General features: G+C 44.0%; 1 protein-coding gene and 1 long non-coding RNA gene across 15 annotated transcripts in view; one reads left to right on the top strand and one right to left on the bottom strand.

The window, feature by feature from the left end:
- ARPP21 (cAMP regulated phosphoprotein 21) overlaps positions 1–17386 on the bottom strand; it is a 167912-nt gene that overhangs the window by 36503 nt on the left and 114023 nt on the right. For all 14 annotated transcript variants that reach the window (XM_084753523.1, XM_084753522.1, XM_084753525.1 and 11 more), the window contains one exon: positions 16853–16979. In XM_084753523.1, coding sequence (XP_084609649.1) covers positions 16853–16979 — 127 coding nt within the window. The remainder of the gene's footprint in view (positions 1–16852; positions 16980–17386) is intronic.
- Positions 2423–11973, top strand: LOC311581372. Its single transcript, XR_014773760.1, has 3 exons — positions 2423–5112; positions 11259–11503; positions 11849–11973. It is a non-coding gene; the product is annotated as an uncharacterized lncRNA (long non-coding RNA).

Raw genomic sequence — 17386 nt, 5'->3', positions numbered from 1 at the left:
CACTTTGAGGAACAGGGGCCTAATTGAAAACTCTTTACTTGTTGGGGGAACACCTTCAGGGGCCAGTAGCCATAGCACTGATCTTTCTTGCCTCTAAGCCCTAGAAATCTGTTTTCTCCCAGGTTTCCTTTCTTACCCTGAAAGAACAAAGAAGTTTGTTGGCTCTTAAACCTCTTGAGATTAAATTTCACTAGGAGTTATAAAAAAAAAAAATACACCTCTGAAATCTAGGATAAGGAAAAAGGCAACTGAGTGAAAGCCAGCTTTGCAGCAGGCCTCCTTCAGCTGACATCACAGGAGGTCCTTGGCCCACTTCCTGTTGTGGTGATGCTGCAAAGGAAGCATCCATGAAGAGCTTTTGAGTGGCTCTGCATCTTAAGTAGCCAAGCCTGCTATCAGATCTCCCTGCTCACGTACTTCCCCTCCATCAGACTGCCCACCTTCCTACCCGTGAACCTCTCTGAACGTACTCCTATAGACAGAGAAGGCGAGCATACAATGCTGTATCACATGATCTTCTTGGTAACCTAGAGATGAAAGTGGGGATGAAAATTCATGCTCAGTTCTATCCCCATGGCGTTCCTACCAGTGGGGCTTCCCTTTGAACATTGGAAAGAAAACAAAAATCAGAAGACTTTTCAAAGTCGATTTGCCTCAAGCCAGTGGTTCTTAAATATTAATGCAAAATTAATTGCTGAAGAATGCATTTTAGAGAAACTGACCTACGTGAGGTTTAGAATCCATTACATTTAAAGAGAAAGGAGGCTTTTGAAAAGAGAGAAGGAATTGCAAGTGCTCCACCCAAATTGAATAATGTTTTGTTAAATATTAGCAGCTGATGGAATCTGGGACTCCCCAAGCCCCCATTCCTTAGTCGTCTTCAGGACCCTTCCACCCACCAGTCTGAAAGCATGTGCAATATGTTTTGAGAGTCAGTTATTTAGGACTCACAAAAGAACATTTTTCTCATAGCTAGTTTTTAAGAAATCATTGTTGGGCATGGGGTGTAGGGGTGAGGCAGTGGGGCGGTGTGTGTAAGCCAGCAGCAATCATGTTTGCCTGGTGTGAAGGTCAGAGGGCAACCTCTGGGGTTAGTTCTACCTACCCTACTTTGAGACAGAACTCTTATGTGCTACCGTGTAAGCTGGGGACCTGACCCTTGGGCTCCTGGGTATTTTTATCCTCCATCTCCCATGTCACTGGAGAAAAACTGCCATTGCAGACAGCTGTCTTTTTCATGTGGCTCCCGGGGATCTGAACTCAACATCCAACAGTTGTATGGCATGACCTTTACCCGTGGAGCTGTCTTCGCAGCCCTCTAACTTATTGGTTTGTTTGTTGGTGCTGTGGATTGTACCCAGAGCACTGCATCTGCTAGATAAGGATTCGCCTACCGAGCTTCATGCCCACCTCTGCCTTGGCTAATTGGTATTGCACTAACAGGCTCTGCCAGAGGATGAGTCTCCAGTCTCCAGGCCGGTGACAGGCTCTTTCACGTTAAAGTCTTCACAGTTTTAATTTGATTTCACAACGTCTCCAAATTCTTTCGTGTACATAGTGCAGTTCAGTCAATCATGGCGTACATATCAGGTTCCTTTCGGACTAGCAGACACGCAACTCCCAGCTGGTGTGTCTTTCTCCATCCTGCATCTACTCCCACGCCTGTTAGCTCCTCAATAAAGCCATCTGTTGTGATTCCTCAGAGGCGCAGCCTCCCCGGAGGCTCTCCAAACCCAGCTCAGGCTTCTGCTACAAATATAACAGAAACAGCCACATGGCAGCTGTCCCATTTTACGAATGCTGCCTGTCACTAAGAGGCAAAAGGGAAGAATTCAAGTAGACAGACTTTAGAACAATGCCACAAGCCCTCAGGGCTGGGAGTTGAGGCAGGAGGATAGCTCTAGTTGGTGCTGGGAGCTGGCATTACTGGACTACATAATTTATACCCAGTTACTGTCACATAAGCCAGTAATAATGAGCAAAGGGTGGGGGCTTAGACTCCTGTTATCCGAACTCTCAGTCTCCTTAACAAACCCTGGCTTACTATCTTTTTGTAGGCTTCTGAAACCTGTAAATACACACAAATGTGCAAAAGATTTCTTGGTGTATTCCATCTAATTATTGAAAGGGAAGGTAATTCTTAGAGCACTGCAGTGTTACAGAACAGGAGGGGACCCAGGCTCACTCTTCTTATTTGGTTAATTTAAATTATTGACATTTTAATCCAAAGTACAAGTGTTTGTTGACTACAATGGAAGGACACTTGGCCAAAATACATTGATTTTTCTTTTTCAGCACCAATTATCTTTCTTCAGTTTACAAAGAATGGTCCCACACCAGCAAGTCAAACTACTTTGAAAGATGACAAATCTGGCAGAGCCTTAGCTCTGATCTCTGAGCCCCAGAGGCTTAAAAAAAAAGTTTATTGGTTTAATATACATTTAAAGAAAGGTAGGGATGGGGAGAGAAAGAAATATAGGAAAAAATGGCAGTAACTAATTCTTTTTTCATCTCTATTTGTACCAGGGAGTTCATCCTGCAAAAGAGGAAAACCATGTCACAAGCTAGGAGCCCATGTCAGCAAGCCCGGGGTTCTGTGGTGACAAGCTGAGCGGGTGGCAATTCCACAGAAGGAGTGGCTTGCTGAACCTCCCTCTTGTGACTGACAGGCTCAGCAGTGGGTAGCAGAGAAGCTGGCCACTGTGTTTGTGTATTCACCATCGCTGCAAGCAGAGTAAGAGGGACCAATGTACTGGAAAGAAGTTGACCTTCAGGTCTCAAGTGATGTGGGTTTATTGATTTCCTAGTGCTCCCAGGAAGCTGAGCACTCCAGATCTCTCAGGTGATCTGCAAACTTGCTGTGTAATATTTCCAAAATTAGAATGCAGCAAGCTCACCTTCTTAGAAGGCCCCGCGTCTATGTTTGTCTCACCGCATTTTATCTTCTTCTTGTTGTTTATTGTCCTTTTCAGACCATCTGTTCTGTATCCCCAGCTGACCTCAAAGTCTCTACATAGCCAAGGATGACGTCACACTTCTAATTGCCTCCGCTTCCTGAGTGCCTGGACTATTGATGTGTATCCACCATGCCTGCTTCATATGATGGCGGGTTTGAACTCAGGACCTTATGCATGTAAGCCAAGCTTTCTTCTTTCTAACGGAGCTACATCCCTAGCATCACATTTTGTCAATTTTAATAGAGGCAGAAAAGCATGTAGAGCTCATATAGAAGTGCACTTGAAGCCGGGTGGTGGTGGCGCACGCCTTTAATCCCAGCACTCGGGAGGCAGAGGCAGGCAGATCCCTGTGACTTCGAGGCCAGCCTGGTCTACAAAGCCAGTCCAGGACAGCCAAGGATACACAGAGAAACCTTGTCTCAAAAACAAGCAAACAAACAAACAAAACATATTTCAGGGACTGAAACTAAATGTAAAAACAAGGTTTACCCACCATTTAAAAGCAATTCATTTGGACCATCGAATTTGGAGTTACACACACACACACACACACACACACACACACACACACACTTCACTTAGCCTAGTTTTCCATCTCTCGACTTAAACATTAGGAAAGTCAAAGGCGTTTATGAGAGAGTGCCAGTTCTACAAATGAGCTATTTTTATTAAGGAAAAAAAGATAGAATCAGTGATTTGCAGGTGAGCCTTCCAGTCAGTGACTACATCAGGCACCATACAACTGTCCTCAGTGGAGCCTTGACCCTGGTGAACAACAGGGCATTATGAAGAGGTAGGCACACAAACGTGTGTGTGTGTGTGTGTGTGTGTGTGTGTGTGTGTGTGTGTGTGTAAAATCACTTTCCTGTAGTATATGCATAGACACACTTGAGATCGTGTGAGCACTCCGAATTATGCCAACTTAACAATGAGAACATTTTAAGCGACAATAGCCTTCGACAGAGGAAGAAAATTACCCTGAAACTTCCAGGGACACCTCCTATGTCTGAGGGGCAACTGCCACAGTAATAATGACAATTGCTGACAATGTGCTCTAAAATATTTGCCCAAACTGGAAGCTGAAGAATCATCATTAAAAAAAAAAAAAAAGATTTGCAAGCTCAAGTGTCCCCATGGTGTATGCCATGGTACAGGGAACCAAAGGCCCCCTGGAGGAACATCTCACAGCATGGTTGCTTTCACACCTCAAGATGCTGCTCTGTGGAAGTCTGAGGGAGTTCTCTTAAGGGGTCCTCATCTGACCCAGGCTTTCCTGGATTCCAAGTCAGAAGAACTGTCATTAATACTGTTGATAGAAGCACGACACTATTATAAATGGATTTTAAACTCCTTCTATTTGTCAGTAGTGTAAAACGATCTGCTGGCATTCAAATATGGTCCTTGTCCTCTGCAACACTATAAACTAATTCTCACTAGTTTTAGAAGCTTTGTGTGGATTTTTTTTTTTTTGCACAGGCCTTGGTAGAATCACCACATACGGTTTTATTTATTAAATAGTTGCATTAGAAATGCTGAAGGAGTTAGTGAACGTAAAGTATAAACTGTTGAATAAAGAAATGCTGCATCAATATGAATTGCCATAATTAGTAAGTGGCAAATCTCTTATTAAAAAACAGGTTCCTGTCTGTAGCCTGCAAGCACACAGATCAAAGCCAGAGGAAGAAGAGCACTGCTGTGTTAAAGTGGTGGTTTGGATCTTTTACTAAAAGCACTCTTCCTCCATCACAATTTGTAAAATGTGCTGTCCATCAACCCAAACACTCCAGATACTACCATCCGGGTTATCCCTTCTTCTCTCAGTTCTTACATGGTTCTGGGGGTGGGGTGGGTGGTGGTGTTCTTATGGTTTGCTTTCTGTTTTTGCATTGCTCTTCTTTCTGGACTCATCTCCACACACCCAGGTTCAGGACAGCCAGGGCTGAGCCTTTGCTAGCAGGAAGAGCTAGCTGATCTCAGAGAGGGTCTCCAACCCTCAGACTTTGGAGTCATGTCCAGGCACACTGCTGCACGGGCCTGTGGAGATGAGTTTAATGGTATTTCTTTACAATCTGATTTCCTTAGGTAAGGAAAACGGATGCAGACTCACAAGGAGCCGGGCTGACCTACCACGGGCATTCTTACTATGCTCCCAATGGTGGGCTTGTCTGAAGTAGCGTGTATCCTGCAAGGTGTTCAGGGCTCTATTCTGCCCCCTCTTTCTGTATTTATTTATTTATTTATTTATTTATTTATTTATTTATATTTTCAGAACAGTTGTAGTGCTATGTCGTATAACTCACACCTTTTATGAGCCTTAGATTGTTCTCTTTGCCTTATCTACATATCCCCAGTGGCGGGACAGCAAAGCTGAGGGCTTTCTAATGGGCAGAAACCAATGGCTCATAAAATGTGCCACAGTCTTAGAACAAAGAACTTTTTTTTTTTAAATAAAAAGGCAAAGAGGTAGCAGTAGTTTTGAACTTTAAAAATCCAGTTTTAACTGATCTCTGTTTCAGGAGGCCAGGACAGAGTCTCATCAGGACGTTACTGGCTAGTGGGAGTCTCTGGGCATCAAGCTCCTCCCTGAGGACCCTGGATAAATCCATGAAGGAAGTCCTCCGTTGAGGCTTCAGAGATCAAATAGGAGCCTAAGTGTAGAGGTTGCACACTGTTACCAACATCTCCCAGTGAACCTTCAGGTAAGGGCGTCCGGGCTGTGGGCCGATCCGATTAAGATTCTTTTCTGAGGCTCACCAGCTAAAGAGACAAGATGTTTCCCTCAGAATCTTTGTAACTCAGCAATACCTGAGTTACTGAGTTACTGCAGTCTCGCTGGATAGCGGAAACTGGTGCCTGCCTCTGCTCGTGTGGAAAGAACAGCTATGCTACTTCAGACCTGCAAGGGCTGGCTAATGCTCAGATACCATTCTGGTGGTGGTGAAGGGACAAGCTGGGATGTGAATGAATGAAGTGGATCTTTTCTCACTGGTTTTGCTGAAATGACGTATGTGTCCCTGAAGTCCGCACTAACCTGCCACATCTGAAGACAGTGGGAATAAAAAGGGATTTGAGTACATCCTTCAGAAGTGCTTAATTCTAAGGAACGTTCTTTACATTTAATGATTTGCATACTACTTAATATTCAAAGTGGGAAGGCCAGCAATATTTCTAAGCAAAAGTGAATTCAGTGGAAATGACAAACATAACCCTGCCCCGCGCCCCCCAAATCTAACAATTCTTTCTCGAGTACCGAGTACCAAAGCATCTCTGAAGGTAGGAAGAAAGATAAAAGTGTCTCCTCACATTTCATCTCTGTGGGTCTCAAAGTGAAGCCACAAACACAAGGGCCACGTTTCAGGCTGGCTCTAAGGATGATCATATACTCAGAGCTGGTACGACACAATAGCACTCTTAACATGAGGAAGAACATGTGGCTCTAACGACACATGGCAATCAGTTGAGAGAGGAGGGAGAGAGAGAGAGAGAGAGAGGGAGGAGGGGGGGAGGGAGGGTAATTAAAACATAACACGGAACATCTAGAGATTTCAGTGGAAATCTTGTCTAATATAAAAAGAGAAAGAGAAGCCCTGGCAAGCTCTGCAGCCTTAAAACTGGAGATGGGAACTCAGGATTCAGATTTGGGTAGGGGAAGGACATGATGGCTATGAGGAATCTGTAAAAGGTATTTTCTAAAGACCCACGTGCCTGGAAGCTCACAGATATGGGTAATATCCAAGCCGCCAAGGGCATTGCAGGGGAATGGTAGATGAGGGAAAAGAACCCGTCAGGAAGGCACAGTCTCAGAACGGCTTGTTTTTCTCTTAAATTATTTCATTAACGTTGTTAGTAGACCAGACCCTTCCAACAAACATATCTTTCTAAAGCCTTCAAAACTTGCTCATAAAAACACGCTTTACTTTTTTTTTTCTTGCTGCCTTTCCTTTCTTGTCGCTCCAACCTAGCTCTCCTTCCTGTTTCAAGGAGCAGCGGCTGCCTCCCATTTTGTATGGGGTAACTAGAAAGCAGAATTGGGTGGTTTGTTGTCCTGTGTGCATGTGCACACACACACACACACACACACACACACACACACACACACACACACACACCAGGAAAAACATTATCACACTCATGGTGGGAATGACCTAACAAAGGAAAATATAGCAACTGAAGGCTAAGACAAAGGCAGAGGTCTAAAGCCAATGCCACTTACACACCCAACAAAGTCCTTTCATTATAAACTCCTATGGGCTACAGGGAGCCTACATGTGGGAACATGTAAGATTTTTTTTCATGCCTAAAAATAACAATTTCTGTCAGCAGTTCCTAGACCTGTTAACCTTCCTTCTAATCCCAATGTGATACTTCTAAACCCCATTCCTCTGAATGTAATAATTAGGGCAATTAATGGAAGAAACTTTGGGGGCATTTCCATGGAAACCTTTTCCAAACTATTATTTTTCGAACAGTGTGTTCCACAAGGATTTGTGCTTGTGACTCCCACGGATGTTAGCAGAAATCAGACGGACCATTAAACCCTCATGTTGCTCTCTCATCGTTTATCTTTGTGCTTCTGAGAGAACGAGGCAGGCACGAAAATTGCACAGCACCTCCTCAGGGATGTCAGGTGTGACAAGCTTCCTGTTGCTTCTCTGAGTGATTATAACATACCATCTTCTCAAACTAAATATATAATATATGTATAAAAAACTGAGGAGTTTTGAAAACTAACATGTATGGAAATCATAGGAAAAATAACTAAATAAATCCCCCTTTGAAATCATCAAATCTCAGGGAAGGAAATTAAAATAGGGAAATGAGATCCCAATGGCTTTAAATCAATGTATCATTTACTTTTTTTCTTCTCTGTCTCTCTTCCTCTCTCTGTGTATGTGTGTGTGTGTGTGTGTGTGTGTGTGTGTGTGTGTGTGTGTGTGTGTGCCCAAGGTTGACTTGGGGTGTCTTTTTCAATTATTTTCCACCTTGTTATTTGAGATGCGGTCTCTCACTGAGACTGGGCCTCACCACCTTGTCTAGACTGCCTGAACAGAGAGTCCCAGAGAATCTCCTGTGCCTGTTTTGGGGGTTTGAACCCAGGTCATCTTAGCTTGGTAAACATTTTACAACTGAGCCAGCGCCCTAACTCTATAAATAAGTAGTTCTTACTTGTCACACCAAATCCCTCCCACTTGTGCCACTCCCTCCCCTCCCCTCCCCTCCTCTCCCCTCCCCTCCCTCCATTTTCATCCATCCCCAAGGGGGGAAAGCCCAGTTGTGAAATACCATAAATAAACAGTGAGGAAAGAGACTTTTTCAAAGTCCCAAATGGCATTGACACCAACTGCTAAGTGAGTTCGACTGAACATACAGGATGTGCTCTCAGCCCTGGTTAGATAAGGGAGGTAGCAGCATCCTTACTCAGAGCTGTTAATACTAACAGCTCATCAGTACAGTAAATAGAACACCTGAAAGAAGAGACCAATAAAGCTAAGTGCATCCTTATTTTTAAGTTTGTACTAAGGCCTAGCAGGAAAGGGCCAGTGGCTTTGGTCTATTTTCAAGATGCACATGCAACAGATAATTGGATGTTCTAGCCAGAAGTGCCACCAAGACTGTCCCACTGTTCCTTCTTCCATGAAGCGTAGTGATTGGAGGAGGAATGAGGGACCATGGCAGTGACAGGGTGGTTTGTCAAGACTGAGTCACTTCCTGTCTTCTCAACACTCAACACCTTACTCAGAGCTGTTAATATTAACAGCTTCATATTTTACAGTTTTCCAAATTACCAGGCACACCTGGCTCCAGACATACTGTACCCTGGAAAAGGTCAGAACTTTAACCATGTGTATATCTGCTTGCTTGCTGAAGGGAGCTGATTTGTCCTGGACTCACTTTGTAGACCAGACTGGTTTTGAACTCGCAGAGATTGCCTGCCTCTGCCTCCTCTAGTGCTGGGATTAAAGGCGTGCACCACTGAGCCCAGTTTCAGCTGCCGTTCTTTTCCATTCAGCAGTGTTTAATTACAGCTGAGATCTTTGTTTATATTTGAATTGAGTGGCTGGTAAGTTTCCAATTAGTTTTTAAATATTCAAGTAAGTTAAAAAAAAAAGTCACAAGGAGACACCAAGAAGGAAAACTAAAGAGAGCACACTTTCTCCCTTCAACCAATCAATCAATCAATCCTCTCTCTCTTCCAATTCCTCTGTGTTATCTTATACACACCAAAATGAACACAGATACACACAAGTGTTGCGATGCCTAATCTAACGGGCTATCTTTAAGCCGGCATTTCTGACAGGTTGACTCCCTCCTACTCTGCAATTCTTCTCTGAGGTAATCATTGCAACACCGATGGCTCATCAGCTGTGAGGTGGAAGTGTGATCTTCGAGATGTTCGCAAGCTCCCGAGAGCCAGCTTCAGATTCCATGTTATTCTACTGTCGTATATTAGCTGGCAAGATAAACAGAAGATGCGTCTCCTGACCTGGCTCTTCCTTCCCTCAACATGTTGCACTGACACTATTGCCATAAGCCTGGAATTCCGGTAAGGGCACATCACCAAGGCACTGGGATATTGCTCTCACTCTCTCATAATTTGTCTGCATTTTGGTGGTTTTGAGTTCACATACCCAAAACTGTAGTACAATGCAGTTTTCTCCCTCTTTTTAAAATTATTTGACAATTTCATATATTTCCTTAGCTTCTAATCTCCTATCCTCCCATCCACCCCCCTAAAATGTTTCCTCATAGTAAGGCCCCTTCTATATTGATCTCCTTAAAAATTATTCATTTTTATTTTATGTGTATGCATGTTTGCTTGCATGTATGTATATGCATGGTATGCAGTTTCCATAGAGATAAGGAGAGGCCACTGGATACCCTGGTACTGGAATTGCCAGTGGTTTTATGGCCTCCTGTGGGTACTGGGAACAGAACATAGGTCCTCTACAAAAGCACGGTGTTTTTAACCCCTGGGTTATTTCTCCAGCCAATCTTAATTTTTTTTTTAAACTTACTGATACTAGCTATGGATGTTTATATGACTATAAGCCTGAGTGGGGAGGTATTAACTACATTTATTTTCATGTTTTCCCTCTAAACTATAATTTGAAAGGTGAAGCATTTCTGTAGACAAATCTCTACTGACAGTATAGTTTTTGCCCCCAAATTAAGTCATGTAGCAGTTGTTGGGCCCTGAGGAAGGTGCATAGAGCAAATGGTTTTATAAAATAGAGGTGAGAGCATGTGTGATGACTCACACCTGTAATCCCAGCATTTGGACGACGGGGACAAGAAGATAAGAAATGCATATCACCTTTGAGTATAGCATGAGTTTCAGGTCAGCCTGGGCTATAAATAATGTCTATTAATACTTCCTGTCCAAGGCTCAGGGAACGTAGTAGAAGGTGGGGTGGGAAGAGATATAAGAGCTAATGGATGTTGTGGAAATCTGTGAAACCCTGTCTGAAAATCAAAACAAAAAGCAGGCAAGAAGTATCTCCCAGGAAAAAAAGGTCAAGGGTTAAAAACACATACTACTTTTATGGGTGACACAGGGTCAGTCCGCAGCACTCACATCAGGCAGCTCACAGCAACACCCTCTCTGGCTTCTTCAGACAGCTGCTCTCTCATGCAACATACGCCCACACAAACACCTAATTAAAAACAATAAAAATAAACCTGAAAAATAACTTCCGCAGCTGTCAAAATCCAAGGGAAATCATCAGCATCAGTTATAATATAATCTAGAAATCTCTCGGGGGTTTTTCTCTTTCTGCTCTGCAGCCATCTCATTCTCCAGACTTTATGACGTGCCAAGCCACAGGCTTTCCTGGTCTTCCAGGAGGGCAGAACTGCGGATGGTCTCTTGTTGTCATCTTTATGATTTTATCTAATCCCGCAGTATGTGACTGCTGTTAACCAACAGTGTGTAAAAGCCTATGAGAGCCTAGAGACTTGGTGTCTTGCTGAACGTTTGTGCTGACATGTCTTCTAAATGTTTCTATTGTTGCCCTGGAGTTGTGATCCTCTCAACTTATGTCTGGGAAGCTTCTTTTTACAGTGGACAGTAGTTACTGTAGCAACTCATAACAGCTCAGAGTACTGAGGCTACATCACCGTGAGTGCTCAGCTCAGAGTATTGAGGGTACTGTGAGTACTCAGCTCAGAGTACTGAGGCTACCATGAGTGCCCAGCTCAGAGTATGGAGGCTACATCACCGTGAGTGCTCAGCTCAGGGTACTGAGGCTACCGTGAGTGCTGAGCTCAGTACAACCATGCTAATAATACTTGCCGTCCCAGGCTCAGGGAGCACTGTGGAACAGGGAGTGGAAAGACGTGAGAGCTAATGATAGAGGTGGAGAGCTGTGCAATGCAGATTTCTGCATGCGACATGGTGGGTGAACACATCAGCTCCCAGCAGCAGTGGCTGTCTGCATAAGACCTGCACATGGCAGCATGGATGGACCCCGCACATGCTGAAGGAGCTACTGGCTGATGTCAGCTGAGGGAGGCAGTGTGTCTCCCCTTTGGGGATGTGGCTGTGGGTAAGTTGTTCCCCTCCTGTTGTGGATGGTCCCATGTCTATTAGCATATGGGAAGTATTAATTGGTCTCAGGATTTCATTAATAACAATAGCAGCAAAGACAGAACTTGGGAAGAACATGGTCATAAGGGAGGAAGGTAGTGTGGATAGATACATTGTACTAATGTGTGACATTTTCAAAGAATAAATAAAAAATACTTTTAAAAGTTCTGGTAGTTACACATACAGAGAGAGAGAGAGAGAGAGAGAGAGAGAGAGAGAGGGAGAGAGAGGGAGAGAGAGATTAAAAGAAGTGTTCTCCCAACCCCATGGATCAAAGTCTTTCCCTTCCACACTTTCTCTACAGAATGTTCTGATGTTCTTTTTGATGGCACTGAAGCACATCTCACTTGCTTGGAACAGAAGCCAATTGGCAGCAAGCTCTGCGTACCTGGAAGGCTTCTCCATGTTCCCGGAAGCCAGGGATACAGGTTAGCCCTTGGTGGAGGATTACGTTAGATCTTTAGGAAGTGTTACGACTGATGTGAACCGCCACCCTTGAGGAACTGTCAGTGTTAGCCAATATAAAGCACCGAGCAGCATGTGGGAGATCTCAACAACAAAGCGAGCCTGCAAGATCTAGATGTCAATTGCAGGGCATGGTACCTAAACATAGACTATTCGGTTTCCTCAAAACTTCAAGGAGCATTCACTAAGGTAGGCAGGGTATGGCTGGCTATGTCAAACCAAACTCAGCAATTTTAGCAGAACCAGAATCACACAAAATCTCTATCTTTAATGGAATCAATCTACAACCAATAGCAGGGAGACAAGAAGGGACTCTGCAAACCCTTGTGCACCAAACAACGTGACACTGAGTAAAGCATGGGTCAATGAGGCAATAATGAAGACACTTGAAAAATGCATGCAAGGCTAGAGGTATAGCTTGCTGCTATCAAAGCATTCAAAGGTTCTGGGTTTGATCCCAACAACGTGCAAAAAGACAAAACCATGAAAATGAAAACACAACATGAAAATACGGGCACAGAGGTAGTGCTTCATTGAGACAGGGGCAGAACACTTCATGTTTATGGTACAAAGGATGAAATGTGCCCAATCAATTGAGCCTCCCTTCTCAAGAAAATGGAAAATAACATCAGAACAAACCTAACATGAGCAGAACAATGAAACAGGGAGAGCAGAAACTGAAACGGTAAGATATTACAGAAAAAAAAATCAATGAAATAATGACAAGTTGGGTAAATTGGTAAATACAGAAAGACTGCCCAAAAATAGGAGAGGAGTTAGGAATGTGCAACGTCAGAAATGGAGCTGTGAGAAAGGAAAGAAAGGGAGTGGGGATATAGCTCAGTGGTAGAGAGCTTGCTCATGACCTGGAATTCAAACTATAATTAATAATAATAATAATAATAATAATAATAATAATAATAAATAGCAATGCCAATTTTATGTTCCTAAGTTTCACAGCTTTCAAGAAATGGGCCAATTCCTTGAGAACCACAAACTTCCCAAGCTCAAAATGAAGTGTGTAAAAGATTCTGAGCAGCCCTCTAACCACAGACAACCCAGGAGCAAAACTAATGGAAATTCCCCAGAAAAAAAAAAACAGCTATGCAGAAAAGTGAGGCTTCCATGGATCTTATTATTTAGATACATATTCAGATTCTTATTAAGTGATGGTTAGTAAGCATGAGACAGAGGATTTGAGGAAATTATTAAAGAAGAAAAGCTTAGGGAAATTCTAGAGGCTGGCAAACCAAAGCAGAATCGCTGGCCTTACTTGTTCTGCTTCAGAAACGAAGAACTAGTGTGAACAGGAAGAGATGTTGATCATGAAATTAACGGCAAGCCGTGGTACCTTCCTGAAGGCAAAGTAAGCAGCTTTAGGAAGCCCAATGTTCTCCTATTCGTTACAGAATTGTAATAAAGATAGGTGTCGTATTGACACAAGGGTTCGTGACGGAGACATGGAGGAAAACAATAAACCGCCTGCTTTCCTGAACAGACTTGTCACACCAGGACTTTTCTGACATTGTAGGAAAACAAAGAATAGGCCGCCTTTGCTTAGGCAAAGGGGCTGCGCGATATTTTAGGAATCAAAGAAAAGGAATGGTGGCCACCTTATGTCAAATATAAAAGAAAAATAAAGGAAAGAAAGGAGGAATTAAACAAGGTTCAGAGAGACTGGACTTCTGCAGAAAGGTAAGTTTGATGTAGCAGGCAGTAGGCAATTACTTCTGATTCTATTGATGCTGTGCCAAACTGACACAGGAACCAACTCACACAGAACCATCCTGTCTAGCATTTCTGTAACCACAAGGCTTTATGACACCAATCTTAAGGAAAAGACATTGAGTTAAGAGAAAACTGATTTTATCATGTCAATTTTTAGTTCTTATGAAATTTGCTGTTTGCTCGCTTTGTTTCTTTTACTTGTACTTATATAATCAAGGAAGACTTTAGAAAAATGTGTCTTGGAGAGGCTGTGTAATCAATGCTTAAGGATTTTGGGGAAATGATTTTGTGTATAAATAAAGCCTGCGAGAGACGCAGGTTGTCAGAGTGGGTCAAGCCATATGGAGATGTGCTCTGTCCATCTTTTGTAAAATGAAACTAAGGGTTGTCTCTCCCTTGCAACTCTGCATCCACCCTTCCTGGGGCCCTAAGCCTAATTCTGGCAGAGGGTGGAGTGAGGTGAGGGTGGGTGTGGCATTGCACAGCTCTCCCAGAAAACAGCCGTCAGAACCATCTAGAGGGACCATGTCCACCTACGAGAGTTGTCCCCATGAATAACTCAACCGTGGCATGTTCAAACTCTGCTGGCGTCACTAGGCTCAGCAAAGGTCTACATTCCTGCCTATAGAATGCAGAAATCGCATGCGTTATCGCAGTTAGATTTTATCAGATTGTAGCCAGGCTTCAGGTGCCATCAGCAAATCCTAGGAAGTCAAAGGTCAACATCTGCATGCTGTCGGTGGCACTTCTGGGACCCTCACCATTCTTGAGTCATTTTTCTTTTCTTGTTTCTCCCTCTCAGAGCACAATTACTGTCAACCATGTCATGGGAACCTGGGATCTGCCCTTATCTCTACTCGGAACATGATCCTTCCCTTGGATTTACTCCTTATAAAGTCAAGGTCACAGGGTGACCATCTCTCTTTGGGGATGGCATATCCACGGTGCTATGTGAACTCTGGGGCAAACCAAAGACACAAAGACACCAGGCCACCAAGTTCCATGCTTAAGACTATCTATCTGCATGTATCTCCCAGGGATGAAGGAGGGAATTTCTGTGTCTCTCAGTATTCCCACCCTGCCTTATGAACGGATGAGAACGCTACAGCTACTGTCTCATATTGTCAGTCATCAGAGAAGACTGTGGAGGAGGGGAGGAATAGCCAAGTTGTTACCAGTGAATGCTATAAACCTAATGCTGGGCCCCTGAGACAGGGACACAGACCCTTAGCAGATCCTAACACTGTTGTAGCCACACCCCATTGTACCCATTGTACCATGGCGCCCTATCCTGGGACTAATATATCTCCTTGGAATTCTGAGAGCCATACCTAGACACTATGCTAGATAAACATGAGATCTATAGAACTAATGTGTTTGAATGTTTTTATATGAGTGCAGCTTTGCTGTATGTGTATGTATCCGTGTATGTGTGGAGGCTTAGAGGACATCTTTTTCCTTCCTTGGGGCCATGCACCTTGGCTTTTAAGAGAGGCTCTCTCACTGGCTTGTAGGCTACCTGGCCAGTAAGCCCATGGATTGACCTGTCTCTGCCTCTCCAGGGCTATGATTACAAACTCAAGTCACCACAGGCTTTTTTCTTTCTTTCTTTTCTTTGTTTTTTCCTTCTTTCCTCTTTCTTTCTTTCTTTGTAGCTGGGTTCTGGGGATCAAATTCAGTCCTTATGTTCACATGGCAAATATTTTACTAACTAATCTTTCTCATACCCCTAAAACATAATTTTTAAGCAAATCCTAGCAGATGAAGATGGAAGAGTTGAGCATGCAAATACGTTTACTTCAGGACCGAGCAGGAGGGACCACACAGGCCCTACTAACATGCTGGCCAGCTCCTGGCAATCGTGAATGCAGGGTCCAAGGCTTTCCTTTAAAAACCAACTTCAAACCCCTATGCTCTTACTTGTATACAAGTACAAAGGCCACTCAGAGGCCCAAAGAACCACAGCACTTAAACGAGATCAAAACCTGCCTGTTGCACATCCCTCTAATTTCTCTCAAATGTTTTAAATAGGTCATAATCTGAATTTAAGAACACATTAGCCAACTGAGATGCAGAAGAAACAAATTCTATCTCCATTTGGGATTGGACAAAGCTCTGGCATCTTCAACACTGGAGTCCTGGGGGGTGTTTGTGGCTATGGCTGATCCTTGGCAACGATTGTGAGGTGGCTTTTCTTTTCCTAGCTTAATAAAAACGGCACATATTTATGCCACCCACACGTATTTGTACATATCACATATTTGTGTTCCCATGTATCTGGTGCAGAAATCAGATCTCCACGCAGGCGTTCACGGAGAACCACAGCAGGAGCCCCACTCTTCAGTGTGACCTACTTACAGAGGCAGAGTCTCAGAGCCAGGCATCTTCAGCATGACAATTAGCAGTTCCCCCTGCGGTTTGGTCAGCAGGAGTGACACAGAATTCTGCCTAGTGGCACTTCCCTCAGGCCTGCTGGCCGCCTGCTGCTCTCTGGAAACCACGGCATTCCTTAGGAGTGTGACACAGTAGGGAAAGAGACCGGTTCACTGTGAGACCAGCTACTCACTCTCTTACAGTGCATCGGCCCCCCTTCCCACTGCACAGCGGCTGCCGGGGGCCTCTGGGTGGCAGGCATGTGGCCTTCGTGACAGTGACAGTGAACCATGGAGTCAGAGTTCCATCAGTGAATGCTGCACAGCCAGGAGCCTTCTTCTAAGGACGGTGCTGGATTTTAGGACAAGTATCAAAGCAACCTCGCGTGGCTCCTCGAGAGCTAGGGTACTACTCTCTTTAAATTGAAAAGGAAACAGAAACCGCATGGGCTGAGAACATAGGGATGTGCTCGTCTCTCTGCTTTAAAATAAAGCCCCGGAGGATGTGAAAAATAGCTTGTAGGGGAACGATGGCGTGCGCATGCGTAGGTGGGGTTGCACGCTGTCGTCTTCTCGTACCTGCTAGTTTCCCGCACAGTGAGTCAAATGCCTTGTTAGCTTCCCGGGGTAGGGAAAACGTGTGACTTAAATTGTCTCTTTTGGCTATTCATTCAACGAGTACACCTATGAACTTCACCATCAAAAATAATCAAGGCGGAAGACGGAAAGGAGACTTCACGTACCTGCTTGCTGTGCCGTCTGTGCTATTTGCTGACTCCGCTGGGCGCTGTACTGGACTGAAGCCAGGGGTCGGTACTGCTGTGTGGTTGAGGTAGGGTACTGACCAGATGGGTAGTAATATACAGGCATCTGTGGGACGTGAGGAGAGAAAAGCAGAGATGAGAGCTGTGTGCACAATAAACACGTTTCTCAGCACGTGTGTTGTCTGGTTGCCGAGGCCTCAGGATGGCTCGAACCACGGAACCACTGGCAGAGAAGATCTTTAAAGGATTTTTAGCAATCGAACTTGTGGGTGTTTTTGGAGCTTATTTATTTTTTATTTTTTATTTAATTTCAGAAGGGGAACTCGAGCCAAGATTCCAGGCAAACAATGAACAAGAGATTTCCCTTCCTTTTATAAGTTTATTACAAACCCACTGAACAGTCTGGACTGTATGGAATTAGAGAGCAAGATGAAGAAAAATGGTTGAATAGCAAAAGTTAAGGCCAACCATCACGCTCAGCTTCCCATTTGAGCTGTTTGACACCGAACCCCT

Source organism: Acomys minous (assembly GCF_964271855.1).
Source record: "Acomys minous genome assembly, chromosome: 13".
Taxonomy (NCBI): domain Eukaryota; kingdom Metazoa; phylum Chordata; class Mammalia; order Rodentia; family Muridae; genus Acomys; species Acomys minous.
Note: the sequence above shows the minus strand (reverse complement) of the source record. Positions and strands in the feature narration are given on the sequence as shown.